Here is a 22,599-nt window from a genome sequence, read left to right as displayed (position 1 = left end):
TGCACACCTAGAAGGGAGCAGAAGTACAGTAGCTTGTGTAGCCTTTCGATCTGTTAGTGGCAGAGGGTTTCTGTGCTAGCAGGAGTGCGCAGGTCAGCATAAACAGCTGACATTTGTCAGTGCTGGCATGCCCAGCAGTCCCGGAGGAGGGCCAAGGCCGTGTGTGGCACTGGCAGAGGGCAGGCACCAGCTGGGTGTGGGAAAATCATCTCTCCCAAAATACCTTTGGACTCACAGAGTGGCACACTGCCTGCCATTGCCTGCCCGGGCTCTAGCATTTCTTTACATCACTGTTACAAAGGGATTGTAATTAGCTGCAGTACGTAATGAGTACACCTTAAGCTGCATATACCCTATGCTAAATACCGTTCCACAGCTTTCAGATGGCACAGGCAAAACAGAAAAGCATCACAGGCACCCTCCCTGACAGGTTCTTGTCTATGCTCCCTTTGGATGACAGCAGATCCAAATCCCTTTTTCCTTGTTCAGATCCATCAATGGGGTCTCAAGACCCCATGGCTGCCTGTACAATACTCTGGCCAACACCTCTGAAAGCTCCCTCATATCTTTCAAGTCTATACCTCCTTCTGCCTGGACAGGCAGCTGCGGTCTCCACTGGCATATGGAGGGTGTAGCTGCCAGTGCTGCCTACCACTTCTGCTACGTGGCTGTTTTGCTGGTTGGTGAGGCAAGGCTTCTGACGGTGCAGGAATGGGAAAGCTTTAAAATTAACACTGTCTGAAGCTTAGGAAAAAGCCTGTAGGAAAATAAATGCTTAGCATAGAGAGGCAGAAAGGTGGCTTATTGGCAGAGATACAAAAACACACAGAAATCAGGAAGTGTGTTTCTTCCATCTGCAAAATCTGAGATGACTTGCTGGATACTGATCTAGAAAAGACAAGTATCATCAGCACAGGAAATTGCGTGATTCAGCATATGCTCCCTGAAAGCTCTTCCAAACATAGTGCTGCAGGTGGCACAGACAAGCTACAGATGGGGAGCAGGGGTGTGGGGACAGGTTTTGCTGCTCTCCGCCCACACAGCTCAAGTAGCAGCCTCTATATAAGGAGAGGTTGCATCCACGACAGGGAGAAAGGAAAGCTGAGGTGCTGCATCCATGCCTTTGCTGTTTCCAAATGCAGTGCCTCTTGATGTGAGTTCTGACCTTCACCATGAAATCATCCTTTCTTTTTCTTGTGGGCTTTGATGTCCAGTGAGAGAGTTATCACAGGTAACCATGAAGAAAATGTTCAAGCAAATGGCACTGTGGTTAGAAAGAGCTCCTAGGACCGGTGACACTTCGGCCTTGCCTAGACTGAAAATGAGTGTACCGATACTTCACAGTGCCAGGCTTAACAAGTATAAAACCAGAAAGCCATAGCTCTTGTTGATCTGCCCCACTTTACAAGAGATACAGATAGAGGCTTTGACTGACATATACAAGTATATACCTCAGCCTACATTTACAAACAGGTTCTGGGAGATAGGAGCTGTGAACGGCCTAGAATTGACCCTAACTTTTATTAAGCCAACCACTTGGTTCTCCTCAACTCTGACAGCTGCAGGAAAAGTGGTTTTGCCATCAGAATGGCCAAGGAAAGGTGAGTAACCACAGGCACAACACAGCTGTCAGAGCTGCCTGGACTCCTGTCTCTCCTGCTATCCCTCTCCAGCAAGGTGGTTGTTCTGAAAGCATGTGCTGGTCTCAGTTGCTGAAGCAACTCCAAGGGATGGTGGCAAGGCTAGAAAAAGTTCCAAGGCAAGTCAAGGCTGAGCCTTAGCTAAACAATAAGCATGAGTTGCCCAAAATTGACCTGGATAAAGGGACAGAGTGTACCCTCAGCAAGTTTGCTGATGACACAAAACTGAGAGGAGTGGCTGACACGCCGTCAGGCTGTGCTGCCATCCAGCAAGGCCTGGACAGGCTGGAGAGCTGGGCAGAGGCGAAACTCACAAAGTTCAACCAGGGCAAGTGGAGAGAGTCTTGCCTCATGTATCACTACAGGTTGCAGGCTGCCCCACTAGAGCACAGCTCTGCAGACAAGGACCTAGCAGTGCTGGTGGACAACAAGCATGTGCCAGTAATATGCCCTCATGGCTAAGAAGGCCAAGAACATCCTGAGGCGCATCAAGAACAGTGTGACCATCAGGTCAAGGCAATCTGCCCTCTACTCTATCCTGATAGAGGACTCAAGGGGAGTACTGCATCCTATTCTGGGCTCCCCAGTTCAAGAAGGACAAGGAACTAATGGAAAGAGACCAGTGGAGAGTGAGTAAGATGCTGAGGGGACTGGAGCACAGACCTTGCCAGGAAAGGCTGAGAGACCTAGGGCTGTTTAGCCTGCAAGAAGACTGAGGAGGGACCTCATTAATGCTGATCAATATCTAGAGGATGAGCACTAGGATGATGAGGTCAGACTCTTCTCAGTGGTGTTTGCAAGGCAAGGAGCAGTGGATACAAACTGGAACACAGCAGGTTCTATGTAAACAGAAGGAAAGAATCCTTTACTACGAGGGTGCTGGAGCACTGGAATGGGCTCCTCACAAAGGCTGTGGAGTCTCTATCTCTGGAGGCATCCCAAATCCACCTCGACGTGTTCTTGTGTGATTTGCGCCGGGTGACCCTGCTCCAGTGGTGGGGTTGAACTAGGTGATCTGCAGAGGGCCCTTCTAATCTCTACCGTTCCGTGACTCGGTGTGCAGGAAAATCCCCGGGAGGCGGAGTGGGGGGCGGCCGGGCCATCCCCTCGGGGAAGGCGGGAGGGAGGCAGGCACAGGGGAGGGGTTTGGCGAGCGCCGGCGCTGGCATAAGAGGCAGGGAGTCCCCGGGCGGGTCGTGCCGAGCCGTGCCCTACGGTACTGTGCCGCGCCGTGTCGTGTCATACGGAGCAGTGCCGAGGGGATGGAGGAGCGCTACAGTAAGGCGGAGACCCTCGCCCTGCGGAGGAAGCACATCGGGTAGGAGAGGCGGCGGGGCCGGGAGCAGGACAGAGGGGGAGGAAGAGGAGGAAGGTCTCCGGCGGTGACAGCGAGCGGCCGGACTCGCTCGGCACTGCCCGGGGGCTATACAGGATTGGGCAACCCCTCCGACCCCTCGGCAAGCCCTGACTAGAGTGAGGGGCACGTAACCTATCAGCCCTTTAACCTGACAAATCACTGAATCGGAGAAACGTTTAGGTTGGGAAAGACCTTTCAGGTCATGCATTCCGACCATTATCTGGCTCTATGAAGTTTGGTGCTAAACCATGTCCCTCAGCACCGCATCTCTGCTTCTTCTGAACACCTCCAAGGATGAGGATTCAACCACGTGCCTGAGCAGCCTGTTCCAGCCTTTGAGAAACCTCCCCTGGGGCAACCTCGGGCATTTCTTCTGGTCCTGTCAGTAGGAAGAACAGACCGACCTCCCCCACCTTGCTTCAGCCTCCTCTCAAAGAGTTGCAGAGATGGAGCAGGTGGCCCCTCAGCCTCCCTTTTCCCGGGCTAAGCACCCGCAGGTCCCTCAGCTGCTCCTCTCAAGACCTGTTCTCCAACACAGCACATCCAATGCTGCTTCACTCTTAACAGGCGAAAGCAAGCAGCCAGAATGTGGTACCCAGGAATATGACTCAAATGTGTCTGTGATGGGCTCCGGGGTTTTTTGTTAATAAATGGCACACTCCCGAGAAAAACAGACACCTCTGTTAAGTGAAGCTGAGGAGATTTCTTAAGCCGAGTCTAACTGGGGGAACTGCAGGAAGCCTGCCAGCACTTGTGACCTGAGCGAGAGTCCTGGCTGTGCACGTATCTGATCCTACAGTGTTGCAATATTAGTTCCTCCAGACCGTGCAGCTTTAATTCCTTCTCCAGTAGCTGTCGCCAAGTGAAAAACAAGTCCAGATGGTTAAAACCAGTGCTGGCTATTTGCTGATTGCATCTTGAGTGTGTGGCACATATAGGAAACCCACTAAAGAGTCACAAAAGTCGTGGGCTCATAAAGCATGCACACCAACCTCTCTCCAGGGGCCAGATCAGTGTTGAGGGACTCCTGCCTGTGCAGGGCTTGCAGGAGTGGGCTGCACTGGGTAAACAGAAAGAAGCTTTCGCAGAACAGACTGACACACTACAGAACCAAAAACTGCAGTCAGGAAATGGCCAATATTAATGATGGTAATGTGCACTGCTTTTAAAGTGTACCAAAGGAATCATTAAATCATTTTCATTGGAAAAGACCTTTTAAAATAGCCAAAGATGTCAGAAAAAGGTCTGTGCAACGAGGCTAAAAACCGCAAAGGAAAAAGGTAAATGACTTTGCTTTCTAGGAGTCACAGTCAGGCTTTATGAGCTCATAATCTTAGCATACCTGACAATAACTCTCTGAATTATCTGAAAACAGCTGTGTTTACCCAAGGCCACATAAACATTACTAAGAGTTCAGAGGACTTATCTTCTGCCCAGTAATATCATTCACCATAATTGCATAGCTGGCATGTTCTCTAAAAGGGGAAGAAAAACCAAAACAAACCCAAACTGTCTAAAGAGTACTTTGAATACTTGTACAGGAAGCCCCACTTTTGCTGGAAGCCAGTGTAACTTAGGTGCTTACAAAAGGTGCTTTTAAAGATTTTATCCAAAGAAGTCTGGACAAAATAGTGAGAATTTTTAGGACTTTGATAGCGACTCTGAAAATAAAGCCTGCAAGGCATTAGTGTTTTGTTCTTGACTGTGACCTCTATACAGTACAGCCACCCGTTGTGTAATGTATTTTTGGCTATAGTATAAAACAACCCTTAACAGCTCCCCTTTATTCCCAGCCAGCTATCGGCCAAACAAGTTTGTAAGGCATGTCAACAAACAGAGCTACAGCCTAGAAACACAGCAGGACATATAAGGACCTGGAATGACTTGCTGTCTCTGCCCTCCTGTGAAGCCACTTGCAGACAGTCATGCTTTGAGAACATCCCTCATTAAAACCCTGCTTCTGTTCCCTCTGCCTGGGGAGGTGTGCCCAGGCTGGTTTTCATTACAGAAAGAGCCCCGACTGATCGTCACCGAACAACTTACAAGCTCTTTGCAGGGGGAGGCGATTATCTCCTGGGCTGCAAAAGCTCACAGAATCACAGAATTATTTAGGCTGAAAAAGAGCTTTAAGATCATCAAGTCCAACTACTAACAACACTACCAAGTCCAACACTAAATCATGTCCCTAAGCACCTCCTCAGCACTCAAAGAAGGGGAAACAACTGAGAAAACTAAAAAGGTGCTGCTGTTTGGGTTTTTTTTCAGGCCTTCCTGCAAAGTTTTCTATGCCAAGGACCCTCTGAAGATAGTTCGTGCTCAGGGCCAATATATGTTTGATGAGAAAGGAGAGAAATACTTAGACTGCATCAACAACGTTGCGCATGGTGAGCAGTTTAACTTGTACAACTGCTTCTGTTCCTTCATTGCTAAGAGGCATCAAAACACACCTCTTCCAAGTGATGATGTTCACTGTGCTCCCCTGAATTTCCTCCTGTGGTTCAATAACTGACCGCTTGTTAGTAATAACTCCTTCTTCTTTAGTTGGCCACAGTCACCCATACGTGATAAAGGCTGCCACAAAACAGATGGAACTGCTCAACACAAATTCACGGTTCCTGCATGACAACCTCGTCCAGTATGCACAGCGTCTCACAGCCACCCTGCCCGAGAAACTCTCTGTTTGCTATTTTGTTAACTCTGGGTATGTCTCAGTATTTTTTTTTTCCATTGCAACTATTTTGCTCCTGTTTGATATGGACATTCAGAACAGCTTAGTTTAAATCTTAATGAGTAGCACTTAGTAATAAGCAACAAAAATATTTCCAGTACTGATTGAAGGATTCTTCCTGTTTACAGCCATTGTATTTAATGCGATGGCTTGATGCAAGAGAGTCAAAGTGTGAAGCTGGCATGCTGAATGCTATGCACAAAAGGGATGGGGGTGCAAGGAAAGCAAATTTGACTGCAAATTGGTGAACACTGCATACAGATTGGTGAATGTTATCTGTCAATTGACAAATGAATAGTCTTGTTCAGAAAGTCCATTTAGTCTGTGGTCGCTTACATTGTTAGAAGAGACAACCTGCAAGGACTCCTGAGTAGAGGGGATGCTATGGGTCAGGTCTGAAAATCTGAGTCTTCATCTGGGGAGCAGAATTGCATTCTCTGCTCTCAGTACAAGCACTGGGGAAGACAGAGCTGTGGTAGTGATGTGGGAGACGAGGCTGGTGCCTTTGGAGAGTTTGTGGGTCCCAGCTGCAAAGCTATCTCATTTGTACAAAGAGGAGGTAGATATCGACAAGCAAACTGAGAGAGGGAAAGAAAGCATCTCTTTGTCTGCTGTTTATACAAAGAACTATTTTTCCTTTGTCCTCTTACATGGCATTTGTGGTCTCAACCTTGGCATTGTAATCCGTATAGTAACAGAGCCTGCTGTGTTGATGTGTTACATCCATTAGTTCTAAGCCTCTCATACTGTGTGTCAGAATATCATCTTCATTGGAAGTGCTTCATTGCTGTTTTGTGGCTGTTACTATGCAGGTCTGAAGCAAACGATCTTGCTTTACGACTGGCTCGGCAGTACCGTGGGCACCAAGACGTGATCACCCTTGAAAAGTAGGTACATGGAACAGCTTATGCGAACGCTGCTAGCAACTCCTGCCATTACTTCCGAAGCAGCTTGGCAGTAACCCCCTGCTGTTTGTACTCTACTGCTTGCTGAAAGAAAAGCTCTGTTGCTTTCACAGTAGAACAGGTCAGGAAATCCCTTTTCCACATTTGGATAAACGCAGGTTTTGAAGATCTCTGAAAAGCAAGCTTGTCAGTCAACCCAGAATGGCACTCACCTGCTACAGGGCATTTCCCACAGAGAATCTCAAAGCAATTCAGGCCAGAGACTTGAATGTGGTTTTTCATAATCAATGTCTGCTCTGGCCACTGGCTGCTGTGGAAAAGGGATTTCTGTTTGTTGTGCTCTGCTGGACATGTTTCTTTTTGTGCAAATAAAGTGTACCAATTTTGTACAAGTTCAGTAGTCAAGAAGAAAGACAGACCCTGTGGCTCTGCAATGGTGCTGACCTAATTATCAACTTCCCTCCAATGAACACAAGTACATATGTAAAACTAAGCAGCTCCAAAATCAGGAGGCACCGAAAAGACCATTAGCCACGGAGAAGGTGGCCAACCACCTCTGAGGGTTTCCCTATCCTACATGCAGCTGTAAGGTTGGCAAGGCTGATACAGACCTGGATCTTCTTCTCAGGCTGTTATTAAGAAAGTCCAGACAGAGCAACAACAGAAGCACATGTCTCTATCTGAATGGCACAAAGCTTGACTTGCCAGTACTCAGATCCATGTTCTCTCCTTGACTTGTGGCCAGAACTTAAAGCCACTGAGAGTAGCTTCTGTCAAAAGAGGCGGAGGATGGAGCTGACTCTGTCACTGTTTCTCTGCAACATCTTGTCTTCCTGAGCACCACAGAGTATTTCTTGTCCCAGGTTTCAAGGATCTGTAGGCTTTCACCCTAGCTACCATCTCAGGGTAGGCTTTCTGTTTCTTTGCATACAGTGGCAGATTTCTTTTACTGGCCAGTAGAAATCTACAAAGACAAAGCTGTTTGAAAACAACCTCTCTACCCTATGTTTGTGCTATTGAGAGACTGTGACATGCCTTTGATTTGGTTTGAGGTTCCCTCTGTTTCAAACTCATGGCTGATCAGGAGTGTTCATTCCCTGAATGAAAGCTGCACATGCCTTGAGTTCAAAAGGCTGTTTCCTCATTTCTTAATCAAACTGGCCTCAGTAGTAACCAAGTTCAGCAATACTCTGCAAGTCAAACAATATCCAACTGTATCCTCAAAGTGGATTCTGCTAGAGTCTAGCCTCTTGGTCCTCCAGGGCAAGCAGCAGTGTGTTGCTGTTGCATAAGATCTCCCCTACCTTCTGCTGCAGTGCATGCTCTTGAGAGTCTTTGCAATGATGTTGGAGTAGAGCTTGCAAAACTTGTGTTGGCCAGGGTGGGGCTCACAGATTGGAAACAAGGGAGCTGACCCCCACCCTACAACTGCTAGATAGGGCTGCTAGGGCAGAGGACATCGTCTTGATCTGTCCCCATCCTGGTGCTTGATTTTATGCAAGAAAAAAACCTCCTGGTCTTGCTAATGAATTTAACTCTCCCTGGGGGTGTTCGAGGCCAGGCTGGACGAGGCCTTGAGCAGCCTCTATTTGAGAGGCATCTCTGCCCATGGCATGGAGGTTGGAGATGATCTCAAAGGTCCCTTCTAACCTAAGCCACTTTATGATTCATATTGCCTTTGAGACACAGACTGAGTAGATTCAATCAAGATCTCTTCACAAAGTGCTGCTGTGTTGCAGATACAGTTGCTTATTCTGGATTATTTAAGGGCACGGTTGTAAATGTAGCTGTTCTTTACATTTGATGGAAAGTGACTTCAATATTTAACACTTGTGCAGTGCTTACCATGGCCATGTTACATCTCTGATTGACATCAGCCCCTATAAATTTAATCAGCTGGGAAAGGACAGCAAGAAGGAGTTTGTACATGTGGTAAGTGTGGTTATTTTTGCTTTTTGTCTTTTTTTATGCCTGTTATGCAGCACTCTGAATTATCCACTTCTGGTGTAAATACACTTTCATTTTGTTTTGCTGATGCTGGAGTACAAGCACTTGGCTGTCACAAGCAGAATTATTTAAGATTTTTAAGAGGGTACTCAGCTGTGAGGCTGATTTCCTTCATGATGCTACAATTTTTGTGAGTCACTGCACTGTGTAGTTGCAGAGTTTGAAGAAATTAGCAAATATCTATTGCAGTGGTTTGGCCGAAGATGTGCAGGACTTTGGTGTCTACTGGCAAAAACTGGAAAAGCAGACTCCACAGGTTCACACAAGTTTGAGCAGGATACTGTTTTGATTTTCAGCCAAATCTGTGTACCTTACAAAGCCAAAAAACATTCTCAGCCCAGAGGTGTGCAACGAGCAGGTGTTTCCTACCAAGGTCTCTTTACATTAACTGCACTGCCAAAACAGTATCCACCTTTTTATACCACTTCCTTTCTCTTATTTACTGAATCTCTAGCAGCACTATTTGTGGAGAGTAATAGAGATTCATATTGTAACTAGGACACTGGAAGAAACTGAAATAAGATTATGGATAAGGAGTCAGTATTCTGTCTTGGGGGAGGGGAGGGACAGTCCTGAAAGATGGCTAAAGTAGATGATGGCTCTTTCAACAGTTGCCTCCCACAATGTTGAACACATCACAGGGTTAGATCGAGTTTAAGCTCATAGGCATTTTTGCAATTCCCTGCAGAAGCTCAGGCTGTACTAACTCCTGTTATCTATCTGTGCAGAGAGATGCAAGAGCAGAGCAACAGGAAATAAAGTAAATGGTTAATAGAAGAATGGAATTAAAAACAAAACAAATAAAAATTAAACCTTGGTCTTTTCAGGCTCCTTCTCCAGATATATACAGAGGGAAATATAGAGAAGACCACCCAGACCCAGCAAGTGCTTATGCTGAAGAGGTAAAAGAGATTATTGAGGAAGCACAGAAGAATGGACGCAAGGTGTGTGTTTTGTACTCTAGAAATGCAGAGGCTTTGTCTATTAAGTGTGGCTTAGGGGCATGAAACAGTCAGCTAAGGACACATTCCCTTGCTTCCCCTTGCCCTTCATTTTTCTATAGTGGGTTCTGTATTCAGAATTCTTCTATCTGATGCTCCTATGATGCTTCTGTAGTCATCAATGAAAAGGTCAATTATACAGTTGTAAATAAGCAGATATCACCAAAGCAGTTCAATTTCCCATTCTATGCATTGAATCAGTAGACTGCAATTACCTTAAGGCAAGCTTTGAGGTCAGCTGAGAAACTACATCACAAATTCTAGCAAAGACATAGAAAAGCCTCCAGGACATGGAGAAAGTGTGCTAGATAAAATCTTCATACTCCATTTCTGCGTCTAGTAGCTTAAGATTACTTGGGAGTCATCTTTAAAGAAAAAAAAAAAACCAACAAAAAGTGAACCTTTCAATCATATCCAATGTGACCTTGATAAAACCAGACAATTTCTGAACAGTTTTACTTGAATGGGTGTTAATGTTTTGCATGATGCCATTAGCATCTTGAGACATGCAGGGCTTGAGCCAAAGCCCACTGAGGTCACAGAAGACTTCAGTGGAGACTAGAACAACGTGTTGCCCTCTAGTCCAATGGACTTAACATCACTCTTCTTTTAGTTTCTTCATCAACACTTTATTTATTCTCTACTAATGCATAGTTTTTGTTTTTTTCTTCCCTTGTTTCCCTTCTTTTGCATATTTCTTAGGTTTTGGTGACATAGACCTGTGGCAGGACAAGTTGTGCTAAAGGCTAAGCCTCAGCTGCTATAGGAAGCTTCGTACTCTTTGGCCATAGCGTGCTTCTTCAAATGTAGTTTATGGTTCTTTACATGTTACTGCTCGGCCTTGTTTCCAGGAAGACTGCACCAGTCCAGAGAGACATCTTGATGCTCAGGGAGGGGTTCACAAGTGCTGTGGGGATGCACTCCCTTACATAGCAGATTTGTGCTGAGACTATGGGGTAATATCATATCTCTTCTGTGTAGACCTCTGCTGTTCGCAAGAAATGAATTTTGCTGTTCCAGTGTTATCTGATCTGCTGCTCTCACCCCCTTCCTGATTTGAAATAACTTTCTTTTTCTTTCCTAGCAACTGGATTCATTTATTTCGTCTGTAGAATTTTTCTCCTCTTCTGTCAAGTGCCTTGTGTTGACATTTTAATTGTATAGCTGTTTGCATTAGGCAGGGTTGCCCAAAGCAGAGCCTCAGGTCACCTCACCCACTTGTACCCACCTCTACTCGGTGTTTAGGACTGAACAAAATAGCTGATCACCACACAGACCTGTTAATGAAGAGCCCTGCCATTAAGCAGGTTTCATTAACCTCTTAGGGAAAAGGGAAAACACTGTTGTGTGTCCCCTGTAAACTAAAATTTGTAAGCAAATTTACAGAGCTCCCAGCAGCCTGATCCAATGTCCTCTGACACCAGGAAGTGTCTTTCACTTTGAAAGCTATAGAACAAGACCTTAATGGAGACACTTGTTTTACCATTAGCTTGCAAAGATGACCCTGGCTACTGCAAATTTGGGCACCCCAGATTAGAAAATGAATCCATTCTTTAGCCATAGCTGTTCTCAAGAGCCTTCAGCTGTCCAACCCACTCCATGATTAAATTAAGGCAGACATTTAAACATTTGTTTCTAGACTGTTAGGTATTTGTGCAAAGGCCAAGTTGATGAACACAGCTCTTTCTTTGTAGATTGCTGCATTCATAGCTGAATCCATGCAGAGCTGTGGAGGCCAAGTGATTCCACCAGTGGGCTACTTCCAGAAAGTGGCCGAGTAAGTACATCACCTCAAAAGAGCATTAACTGGGAAATTAACCAAAGCAACAGGTTTTCACCATAGGCTTATTTAGTCAATTCAGCTATTGCCCTTCTTTTTCTTGGCTGTCTCTGGCTCCTTTTTAACTTTTTGAACAATCTGATTCCACTTCCATTTTTTTATGGAACACCAGCTGACTAGTTGTTTTTAGGTGGATACTTCTCTTTCCTTTTCTGTCTTTAACCTGCAGGCTGTAAATTTGATGGAAGGTAAAGGTGACCCATCAGATATAAAAAAACCATGCAGTACCATTACAGCACCCCTATTTTGCATCAAAATACCAGATACCTTTTTTTCCTTAACATTTAGCAAACTAAAATTTGTACTGGTTGATATAGTTGTAGCTATGTTTCTGCAGCCACCTTCTTTCTTCTTCCCTAATGTGGGACTCAGCACTAGTGTTTCAAGCTACCTTCTTTGTTTTCAGGTACGTGCACGCTGCAGGTGGTGTGTTCATAGCAGATGAGGTCCAGGTTGGCTTTGGTAGAGTTGGGAAGCATTTTTGGGCATTCCAGCTGCAAGGAGAAGACTTTGTGCCTGACACTGTCACCATGGGAAAGCCCATTGGTAATGGCCACCCTATGTCTTGTGTGGTCACAACAAGGGAAATTGCTGAAAGTTTCGGTGCCTCTGGACTGGAGTATTTCAATACAGTAAGTTTGTAGGTGAAGGTTTGTCTTTTTTTTTCCTTCTGGTCTGCATTTAGCAGTTAGAAGCTGTGCAACTGGTTGAACTAACATTTGTAATCACATTACTAAAAGCTCAAGTCGACCACAGCCTAATATTTAATCTACTCTAATATCTAAAAGCAAGAGCAAAGACATTGAAATATGCTTTCTATCAAGCGGTATATCTCAATACAGACCAGCACTAGCTTTAAGGCAAGTCATGCATCTCAGCTCACATCTGTACAGATAAATTCTTCCTTCTCTTCTCCCTCCCTGAAATGCTGACCACATAAAATCTCATTTTCTCAGTCGGACTCTGCTGATGGGGCTTCTGCCCTGGCAGACTTTGCTCTGCAGTTGTTAAAAAACGGTGACCCTTCACCAGGAAATATTTGAGCTGAGTGCATGCCACAGAGAAGCAGCGCTCTTCTTGTATACTGAATCCTCTTTCTTCTCCTGTGACTGAGCCTTCTTTCTGGCTACCATGAATCCCCCTGATTTCAATGGAGTTTATACCCTGCAGTTCAAGAAATATCACATCTATCCCCCACTGCTCTTCACAGGAGCATTCCACCTTCACTCACAATCAGCAAACCGTGACAGCAGCTTGAAGACTTTGGCTTTCAAATTACTAAAGCCTGAAGTAAAAAAATCATAGAATCATAGAATCAACCAGGTTGGAAGAGACCTCCAAGATCATCCAGTCCAACCTAGCACCCAGCCCTGTTCAATCAGAAAAAGAAGAGAACCCCTCCCTTGGGCCTTTCACACTGCCCTAATTATGGGAGATGGTGCTCCACAGCCTACACAGTACACAGCCCCCACCTCTTTCAATTGTTTTCGCAACATGCCAAGCAAGAAAGTGCAAGTGTACACTACATGGAGAGAAACAGATGAACGTTCATGATAGATTTTGTTTTCTAATATGTCTTTCCTATCAGTTTGGAGGCAACCCAGTGTCTTGTGCTATTGGTCTGGCTGTGTTGGACATAATAGAAAAAGAAGATCTCCAGGGAAATGCTACCCGTGTAGGAAATTATCTCTTGGAGTTGTTGGCTGAGCTAAAGGAGAAGCATCCCTTAGTGGGAGATGTCAGGTAGGTGCCTTACAGCAATGTCAGAGAGGAAAAATACCTGTGCCAGAAAAATCGTGAAGTTTACACAGAAACATTATGTTACCCAAAACTGATCATCTACCTGCTTAGGCATAAGTATAGCTAACTAGGAAAGCTATGGGATGAAGTAGGAGACAGGGCCATGCACGTGCAATAGCCCAGTTTCCAATGGCTGTTGGGGTTGGGGAGACCTCATCTGGAGATCTTTCTGTGGGTTTTCTTCATTTGATGTTGCTACCATGATAACTGCCTTCAATATTCTTCTTTGAGGAGAGGTTATAGTGTTTTGGTTCTTTTAGTTCTTGGGTTTGGTTATTTTTCTTCCACAGCTCTCTGCCTTAAAGTTTGCAATATTAAGAGAGGAAAAAAATATTTTATGACTCCTATCTGGCCACTTAGCATTAATGAGCCAGATAAATTTATTTAAATAAAAATATTTGTTATCCCACTTGATCGTCTGAACACTGCCAAAAGGCAACCAAAGCCTTTCCTGCTCTTTCCCCACGCCTATCCCAGGGAAGGAAATTACAGTTGTTAGGAATGAGTTTTGTATTTGCAGCAGAAGACTTGTGTTAATGCCACTGGATTTCACTTGTCTGCATTTTTTTGTCTATTTCAGGGGTGTTGGACTGTTTGTTGGAGTGGACTTGGTTAAAGACCGACAAAAGCGAACGCCAGCCACAGCTGAAGCCCTTCACCTTATTTACAAGTAAGTGGTTTTCTAAAGATTATGTGCTCAAGATACTCCCCAGCAGTTGGTCAATAGTTTTAGTTTAACTTTGTCTAGTTTTTGAGAACATGGTGTTAAGAAAAAGAAGGATTTGAAGGATCATTAAGAAAAAGAAGGATCTGAAGGATCACAGAATCAACCAGGCTGGAAAGAGACCTCCAAGATCATCCAGGATCTGACAAGACACGCTCTAGTTTTATACCTATGTCTAACCCAGGTGTTTCCTCTTTCCACAGGCTGAAAGAGCATCAGATCCTTCTTAGTGCAGATGGACCCCACAGGAACATACTAAAATTTAAACCACCAATGTGCTTCACTACAGAAGATGCAAAACACGCAGTGGAGACAATTGATACCCTTCTCACAGGTATGTATGCTTTAGAGCTTGAAGGAGTACTCTTCTCTTATTTCCAGGTGACCCATGAGTGACATCAGCCAACATATTCTAGTCCATTACATGCAAGGGAAAGTTATCAACTGCAGTTCTTAGCACTTGTCCAAAATGCTGTTCTTAATGCCCATTTTAAAAGTCCCATATGGGCTTTACCCAAACTTGTAGGCAAAATCCTGCTTTTGATCCTTTCTTTCAAAGGCTCAGCGCTACTACTCACGTGATGATCATCTCACTTAAATTGAGTTTGTAATTTTTTCAAGCACTATTTGTCATCTACTTGGGGACCAACCCAGGGAAAATGAGGTACACTATTAGCATAAGAACTTTCCAAGTCCATTCTACACTGAATGGTCCTATTTCCTGAGATTATTATAACAACAGGAGTTATAGAGAGGTGGTGGAGTTGACAACCTTGGAGGTGTTCAAGAAGCATGTGGTGCGTCAGGACAGAGGTCATGATAGTTGCATTATGGTTAGGCCTGATGGTCTTAAAGGTCTTTTCCAACCTTAATAATTCTATGAATCTGTGACAAAGGCAGAATTAATTTCTGGAAGGTCTATCTGAACCTTTAGTTCTTTTGTCTACAAACCCCCAGTTCCTCACACATTTGCCTCAGAAAAAATGTTTTAGGATGGATTCGTCATTTTCCAGTCATTCTTCTGTGCGATAAGAGCTCAGGAATAACTAATTAGGCATCTTTTTCACTTCAGCCACCTGTTAAATTGACTGTATGCTTACTTAGCCTTGGTTCTTTACAACTTAATTTTTTTTTTTTCCAGAAGTGGAAGAGGCAACTGGAATGAAGACAGAAAATAATATATCTACAAACACTCAGTGTAAAAGAAAAGTATGTTTGGATTTGTTTTTTTTTCAACTCTTACTCAAGTGTTTGATAAAACAAGCATAAATTACTTTGGTAGAGCACACCTTCATTCTTGGTGGTATGGGTGATGAGTTCCAGGGATTTTGTTTCCACCATAGCTCTTTGAGTATGAATGGCTGACATGTGTCCAAATTAGGTCTTCTTAGTTTGCATTCCCAACTTTGGATAAGTCATATAGAATTTCTCACACCCTTAAAAACATGTCAACCACTGCACTCTAGAAAAGCTTACTGAGTTGTTCCTTGGTGAGCTCTCCAGTGATGCTGTGAATGGTGGGAAGGCAATACTCAGTTGTCTAGGGACACGGTAGGTAAGGCTGAGACCTGGTGGCTTACTGGCTATGTAGATGATCACAGAGCATGAGGGGTTGGAAGGGACCTCTAAAGATCATTTAGTCCAACCACCCTGCAAGAGCAGGATCACCAGGTCACATAGGAAGGTGTCCAGGCAGGTTTTGAATATCTCCAGAGAAAGAGACTCCATGACCTCTCTGGGCAGCCTGGTCTAGTGTTTTGTCACCCTCACTGTGAAAAAAGTTTTTTCCTATCTTCATGTGGAATTTCCTGTGCTCCAACTTGCACCCATTGCCCCTTGTCATGTCATTGGGCACCACTGAGAAGAGCCTGGCTCAGCCCTCCTGACACTCTCCCTTTACATATAAACATGAATGAGGTGATCACTCCTCCTCTCCAATCTAAACAGACCCGGCTCCCTCAGCCCTTCCTCATAAAAGAGATGTTCTGCTCCCTTCATCATCTTTGTGGCTCTGTGCTGGACTCTCTCAAGCAGTTACCCTTCCTTACTGAATTGAGGGATCCAGAACTAAGTGCTGTTAGGTAACACTAGATTTGGGATGCAAGCCTCTGTTACAGACATTTCACAGAATCATAGAACTTTAGAGGTTGAAAGGGAGCTTCTTTCAAAGCTAACAAGCTGTGCCACTGAAAGAGGAGGGTCAGAGTGACCGAACAGGAACCAAGTCCATTGTAAGTGCCTTTGCTCACATTTCATTTCTGTTTCAGACAACTGAAGAGACTTCTCAGCCAGAAGGTGCACATGAAAGCATCAACCATATGAATGGAGCTGCCTGCAGACAGGAGAATGGGATTTATTCCAAAAAACGCACAGTGCCAAGTAAAAGAATAAGAACATGAAGAAAGAAAGTTCCCTCATTCAGTCTGAACTTGTGTCCAGCTTTTCAGATGAAGAGTGCAATAGTCCAAGTCCTGGGATCTGTTTGAAGCCTAGTCCTACCTTCCACAAGCTGCCTGAATTCCTGTTATCTTCAGTAGGAGTTTAAAATACCTTTTCAGATAGATGAGAACTGCACCATGTGGCTTGGAATCTCACTGTGACAGGACACAGAAGTGATACTCGGATACCTTGGTGCTGTTAGCAGGCTTGACATAGGTGCACAAACCCAGTGAAATCTGTGCATTTACCTGTACTACACAGAATCTGAATTACTTAACCATCATATGAGCAAATGCCAGTCCTATTAAGTTTAAAATTGTATGCTTAACATACTATTTTGATAATATTTTGAATTTCAATATGTAATATTGAGATGTTAATTACTTCCCATGTTTTAATGGCTGAATTCATAAAGCAATGCTTGAGAGTGAAACCATGATTATCTTTCAGTGTAACTTAGGTCCTGTGGACCATAATCCCAGCTGATGTAAATTAGTTTAGCTTTTTTAACGTCAACAGTGCTCTACAAAGAGTCTACCACTGTGTGTGTAGGGACACAACGTTTATGCAGGGCATTCTCACTTTGTGTTCCAAGAAAATGAATCTGGATCCTGATTATCTATGGATAAAGCAACTTTTAAAGATAACTATTTATACAGAGTAAGACTTCAGGAATTTTCTTCCCAAAAAGTTTATCTGTTGAACCCTCTCCAAAAAAAGGCAAACAGATTATGTATCATTTCAGAACATGCTGATCAATGGAATTCAACCTGAGGGTCTCTCACAATGAGATCCACAGGGACAGCCCAGCTTGCATCCCCATGGATTTTAGTTGCTCTGACAGTTGTAGGAATTACTGAGTGATCCTGCTGGAGCAGTGCTGTTATTTTTTATCAGGAGTGATGAAGAGTCACATACCAGTTGCATGGGATCCTGACACATAAATATCTATGGTAGCATTTGACAGACGACTAAAAGGAGAGGACCACTGCATAAAACATGCATGCAACTGCTTTTCAGACACTGTCCCTGTGCTGTAGATATGCTTAGTCTGATGTGACTCCTTATCAGTGTTAATTTTAACAAGAGCACTCAAGCCCTACTTCTGTTGGGTTTTTATGCTATGGAAGACACTGAGGCCTTTACAAATGGTTTATACTTTAAAATATATATACATATATATATTACACTTATTTCCTCTTCAGTTTTAATACCCTAAGTTCTGCTATTTTGTAATTGCTGCTGCTGACCCTACTGACACAACTGAAAATTGAGCACCTTACTTAATTCCATGGTTTAGATAATTTGCTGTGCTAATATGGATGTTTCCAGTGTGACACCTTCCAACATCCTCAAGCTGGCTTATTTTCTCTTTCAGGATCCTTGAATAATTCTTCCACAAAAATAAATCTCTCATTTGTAATGATGATGTCTTCCACAAAGAGTGGGTTTGTTCTGATTTTATTCTTCACTATCTTGACAAGGGAAGGAACTTCAGTTGTGGCTGGGAATTGCCTCCATGCCGAAGCAGAACTGGCTGGGCTGTGTTTCCTTGAGGCTTCATATGGCCTTCAGCTGTTGGCAGCTCTTACCCTCGAAGCAAGGTGCTACCCCACTTGCCACAGTTCAGCCTCTGCTAACCCTGTACCAAGAATGACATTACACTGTGTCCTCCAACATGAAACAACAGAAGGATCTAAGCCGACTTACTTTGGTATCTGTCCAAAGGCACAGCCTAGGTCACTCCCTGTATGGAGTGGGGCTACTTGGGCTTCCAAGCAAGCAGATGCCTGTGTGCTTTATTGGAAGGGTTAGGTTCAAAGCACAGACCTCACAAGTCTGTACTATGGGACTGGCTGTTGTCACAGGTCATTAATACTCAATTTCCAAAAGCATGCTAAAGAACTAGAAAAATCCTTCAAGTAGCTTAAACCTGAGGGCAGGTGAAGATTACAACTTCATAAACAGAAGAGGCCTGCACCTATACCTCTATCTGGATCTTGTTTATGTCCTTCTTGAAGTACTTGAAACAACTACTGCTTTATTTCACTACTGGTTATCACTCAACTCCTGCTTCACAAGTCAGGAAGTTTTTCTACCTATTGGCTCTGTGTTACCTAGAGCAACTGTCTTCTGCCTTCTTTAAAGAGGGGTTAGCACTTCTATAACACACACTGAAAAGAAACAGACATTTCAATGGAGAAGCCAATCCAACAGTTACCAGCAGCTGAGTGGGACCTACTAGAACTAGAATTGCTACTGCTATTAGAGTTGCCGATGTTCCTGTAGGTATCTGAGGGTCTACCAGAAAGATTATGCACAATCCCTGCTATGAAAGGCTTACTAATTAGAAGAGACCAAGCAAAAGATGAGAGAGTGGATGCAGAAATAATTAAGACTAAATACAGAGCACAATTCCAGTCAGCTGATCAAATGCATTCCTGAACAGGCAAGTCCTTTTTTTTTCCCTTCCCAGCTCTGTTTTCCTTTTTTCTTCTTTGCCTCTCCAGCCTTGGGTATGAAATTCCTAGTGGTAGCCACATGGGTCTGCCTCCACTTTATCCCTTTCATCAGATGCCTCTATAAGCCAGCTCAACTCACTAAACTTGCAGGATTAAAAAAAAGGCCACTTTTGTTTTTCTCCTCATGTTTTCCACGAAGTTAATGAATAGGCTCTTGGAGGAGGCCTGAGTCTGCATATGATGTGCAGCAGAAGGAGGCGACAGTGGGGTGAGGGAAGGGCAGGACTGCATCCCAAGCAGGCATCACACTCTAGAGTTAGTTACTTTCATCTTCACTCTAGTTCATCATAATACTGGAAGCTGAATAAAGGTGATCTTACTGCAGTCTCATGGTTTGCCACTGTTTTCATCACTTTCATGTTGCACATTTAAGTCTTACAAGGAGACTAGTTAGAACAAGGGAAAAAGAAAGAGTAGTGCCTGCTGCACATGCAGCTGAGTGACATTATGGGAGACTGAACTCATCACCATTAATTCCCCCATGTAAAAGCAAGCAGGACTGAACCTGTGTGAAGTCCAAAAGCTGTGCCTTAGACACCTCTGTTCTAGGGAATAAAAAGAATCAAAAGTTGCCATGTCAGCACAACAACACTTGAACTACTGAGGGAGCAGTATGCCACATGTCCACATCTGGCGGGGGGGGGGGGGGAAATATCTCAGCTTTAACTCCATTAAATATTTCAATGGGAATACACCGAGTGTATTATATGTTGCATAGTATGCATTTTTATATATATAATAAGCATTATCTTTTATCTAGTCCTTTTTAGATTTATGGCTTCTTAGACATACAATCTCTCCAGATAATACATTCATTATCTTCACAGCTGTTAAGCTTGGTGGCTGTGAGCTAAACAGACAGCCCCTGCACACCAAAGTCCAGAGGGAAAAACTACACACACACACATATCTCTCCACCAGAAGAAGCAAATTGGTGATATCTGGTAAAAAAAAAGATGAATAAAGGATATGAAGGAACAAACCCAAATCACTTATTTTGTCTTACATGTCTTATTTTGTGTTTTGACAATTGGATGTGTCACTGCTATGTGCCAGGCATTTCTGTTAAAAGAGTAAAGACATCATAGAGAGAAATTTTCACTTTTAATGTCTTAGAAGTCTGGGTCAGATGTATGACTGGGCCTGGAATACCTTCACCTAAAACTACATTTCCACACAAACTGACAAAAAAAAAATAGAGTCTAGAGAAAGAAGTCAAGAACACCCATAAGAAAATATTTCTGAGTGAAGAAGGTTGTTTATCTCTTGTAAAACAGAAAACTTTGTGCATACATCTCCTGGATAGTAAATTCCCAGTGTTGCAGATAGTCTAGACTAAGAGCTGAAAACACAGAAAGCACAAAGGAGGTGCATTCAGTTATACACTAGAGAAGACAAAGCAAGGACTTGGGTTGTCAGTGAAAGTGCATTCAATACACCCTACAGTTATGGACTGTGTATGCATGTATAAGCATATGGTACCTAAGCATCTTTGATCTACCTTTGGGTTTTTTTTTCTTCTTTTAATATACTAATTTAGAAAAAAAAACCAGTGACTAATGTTTGCAGGCAGACCAGATTAGCTCATAGCAGCAAACTGGTGAGTTATTTTTCTAGGTATCTCAGTGATGAGGTGAGCCTGTGTTCTAGTAGCCTCCCATTTCAACCCAGAGTCCCACCTGTGCTGCCCACATTGCATTTTTTTAGTGCCTGTGGTTCAGCAGAAAAGCTGAATTGGAAAAGAAAACCAAACAAATTATGCTTTTGCATTTCCTGCTGATTGATGACACAAGCTTCAGCTTCCAAGGATGCAAGGTATCTTATAAAGGCCATGAGAGAGAAGTCTACACAGAAGGGCTCTTCAGGTTAATCATGAAGACCCTAGATACAGAACGCCAAAGTTTAAAGCCTTCACTGAGCTTTGCAGCTTAAGCCCCAACTGCACTAAGCAATACAACTGCAGTTCCTCCTTCCTCTGCTTACCCATTGATGTGTGTCAAGCTGAACATTATTCCATTATTGCAGTAAAATGCATTTACAACAATATGGGGGGAAAATCAAACAAAATAAAATTAAAGGAAGCGGAAGGGGAAGAATGTGAAGGAAAAAAATGTTTTGGTGTGGCACTGAAGGTTGCTAAAAGTCTTTAATAATCAACAAGGCAGAAAGTTGCATGAAAGCCTGGAAAAGGATTCCTGGCTTCAGTTTAGCTATTCATTCCACAGCTCAGTGAGTGACTTAACATCTCTATGTCTCTATTTACTTCCATGTATAAAAGCAGCTGCAATAACCTTTGTTATGATTTGTAAAGGTTAATCACCTTATCAGGCACAATCTCAATTACATAGGACTGCAAGTCACAAAGTGCAGTTAGCTCCATTTACCTATTTGCAGTTACCTCATTTTATCCCCCATGGTTTTGTCAGGAAATAAAGCCCTGTGATGTGCAGTACAAAGTCAGAGACTGAACACACAAAATATCATGAGGCAAGCAATCTGGACAGTATCTCCCAGCAAGCTTTAAGACCTCTAAATACATTTTTGGCTGGCACAGGGTACCTATAAGCCAAAAGAAAGCTTTCATTCCCCATTCCTTCATTTCTTCATCCTGGTCACAAAATAAGGAAGGAAAGGAGGAGTTCTGGAAAATGTGCTGCTAACATGGTCCAGTGGCTCACTCTTGAGAACAAGGATTTCTGTTCGTATTATTTATAGTCAGCTCTCAATTCAGTTCATTTTATTCTACTGTTAGGCAAACCACAGATGATAGAAGATATAAATAAATTAAACTATAAGAACAGATCGTATTTTGCACATTCACCTTTAAAGAGCAACATTATAGTACGGATGAGACCCACAAGTCTCCATTAAACAGGACCAAATTACCCTTCCACCTATGCAAAAATAGGTGGCATTTGCATATGTCCTGGGATCCCTTCCCTGGGATTTTTGGAAAGTCAGGAAAACGAAATTGTATTTCTTATAGTTTAAATGTAATAGTATAAGGAGAATAATCTACTACAGAAATAGAATAACCTTAAAGAAGATGGAGAAGGGGTCAAGCACCAGCGAAGCAGCAAAAGAAGCAGCAGCAGGGCAAGACAGCAGTGGGTACAGCAGAAGCAGCAGAAGTAGCAAGGGGAAGGTACAAGCTGTGTTTTCCAGACATAAAGCTCTTGATGCTCCAATGAAATTATATTAACTTATCCACTGTTGCCATTATATAGCCTATCCCTAGAATGTTCACCTCTCCACTCACAGCTTCCACTTCTAAGTTTCTCTGTTCTCAATTTTTCTCATGACTGAGCTAGAAGCCTAGCTCAAATGGCCACAGCATATTGCTGCTTCCCTAACTCACAGCTAAATGAGGTCATTTCTACAGGTGATGAAACTCCAGTGAAAAAAATGAGTCCCGGTATAAGATAGATTTGATGTAATACACTTTTTTCCCTTTTAGATGTCTAAATACAATAAATATGTAAAACTAAGAACTGCATCTTCACTGTTTTAACTAAAGTGTGTTAAGCTAACTCCTCATTCACAAGGAGCTGCCAGCAAGCAGTGCATGAAGATATTCACTCATAAATATGCATGGCTTCATACAAAGTTCAGCAGACTTTTCCTTCATGACCCTAT

At 43.4% G+C, this 22,599-nt stretch overlaps 1 protein-coding gene across 1 annotated transcript; it reads left to right on the top strand.

Annotated features, from left to right (window-relative positions):
- Nucleotides 1–2,800: 2,800 nt before the first annotated feature.
- On the top strand, nucleotides 2,801–17,867 carry ETNPPL (ethanolamine-phosphate phospho-lyase). The gene is made up of 13 exons (XM_064148472.1): nucleotides 2,801–2,958; nucleotides 5,263–5,381; nucleotides 5,539–5,698; nucleotides 6,538–6,612; nucleotides 8,469–8,562; nucleotides 9,465–9,581; nucleotides 11,333–11,415; nucleotides 11,885–12,110; nucleotides 13,067–13,221; nucleotides 13,859–13,948; nucleotides 14,206–14,336; nucleotides 15,144–15,211; nucleotides 16,270–17,867. Exons 1-13 carry the CDS (start codon nucleotides 2,903–2,905, stop codon nucleotides 16,399–16,401), a joined length of 1,506 nt encoding a protein of 501 aa, XP_064004542.1. The 5' UTR covers nucleotides 2,801–2,902; the 3' UTR covers nucleotides 16,402–17,867.
- The last annotated feature ends 4,732 nt before the right edge of the window (nucleotides 17,868–22,599 follow it).

This window comes from Pogoniulus pusillus, chromosome 9 (assembly GCF_015220805.1).
Source record: "Pogoniulus pusillus isolate bPogPus1 chromosome 9, bPogPus1.pri, whole genome shotgun sequence".
NCBI lineage: Eukaryota > Metazoa > Chordata > Aves > Piciformes > Lybiidae > Pogoniulus > Pogoniulus pusillus.
Note: the sequence above shows the minus strand (reverse complement) of the source record. Positions and strands in the feature narration are given on the sequence as shown.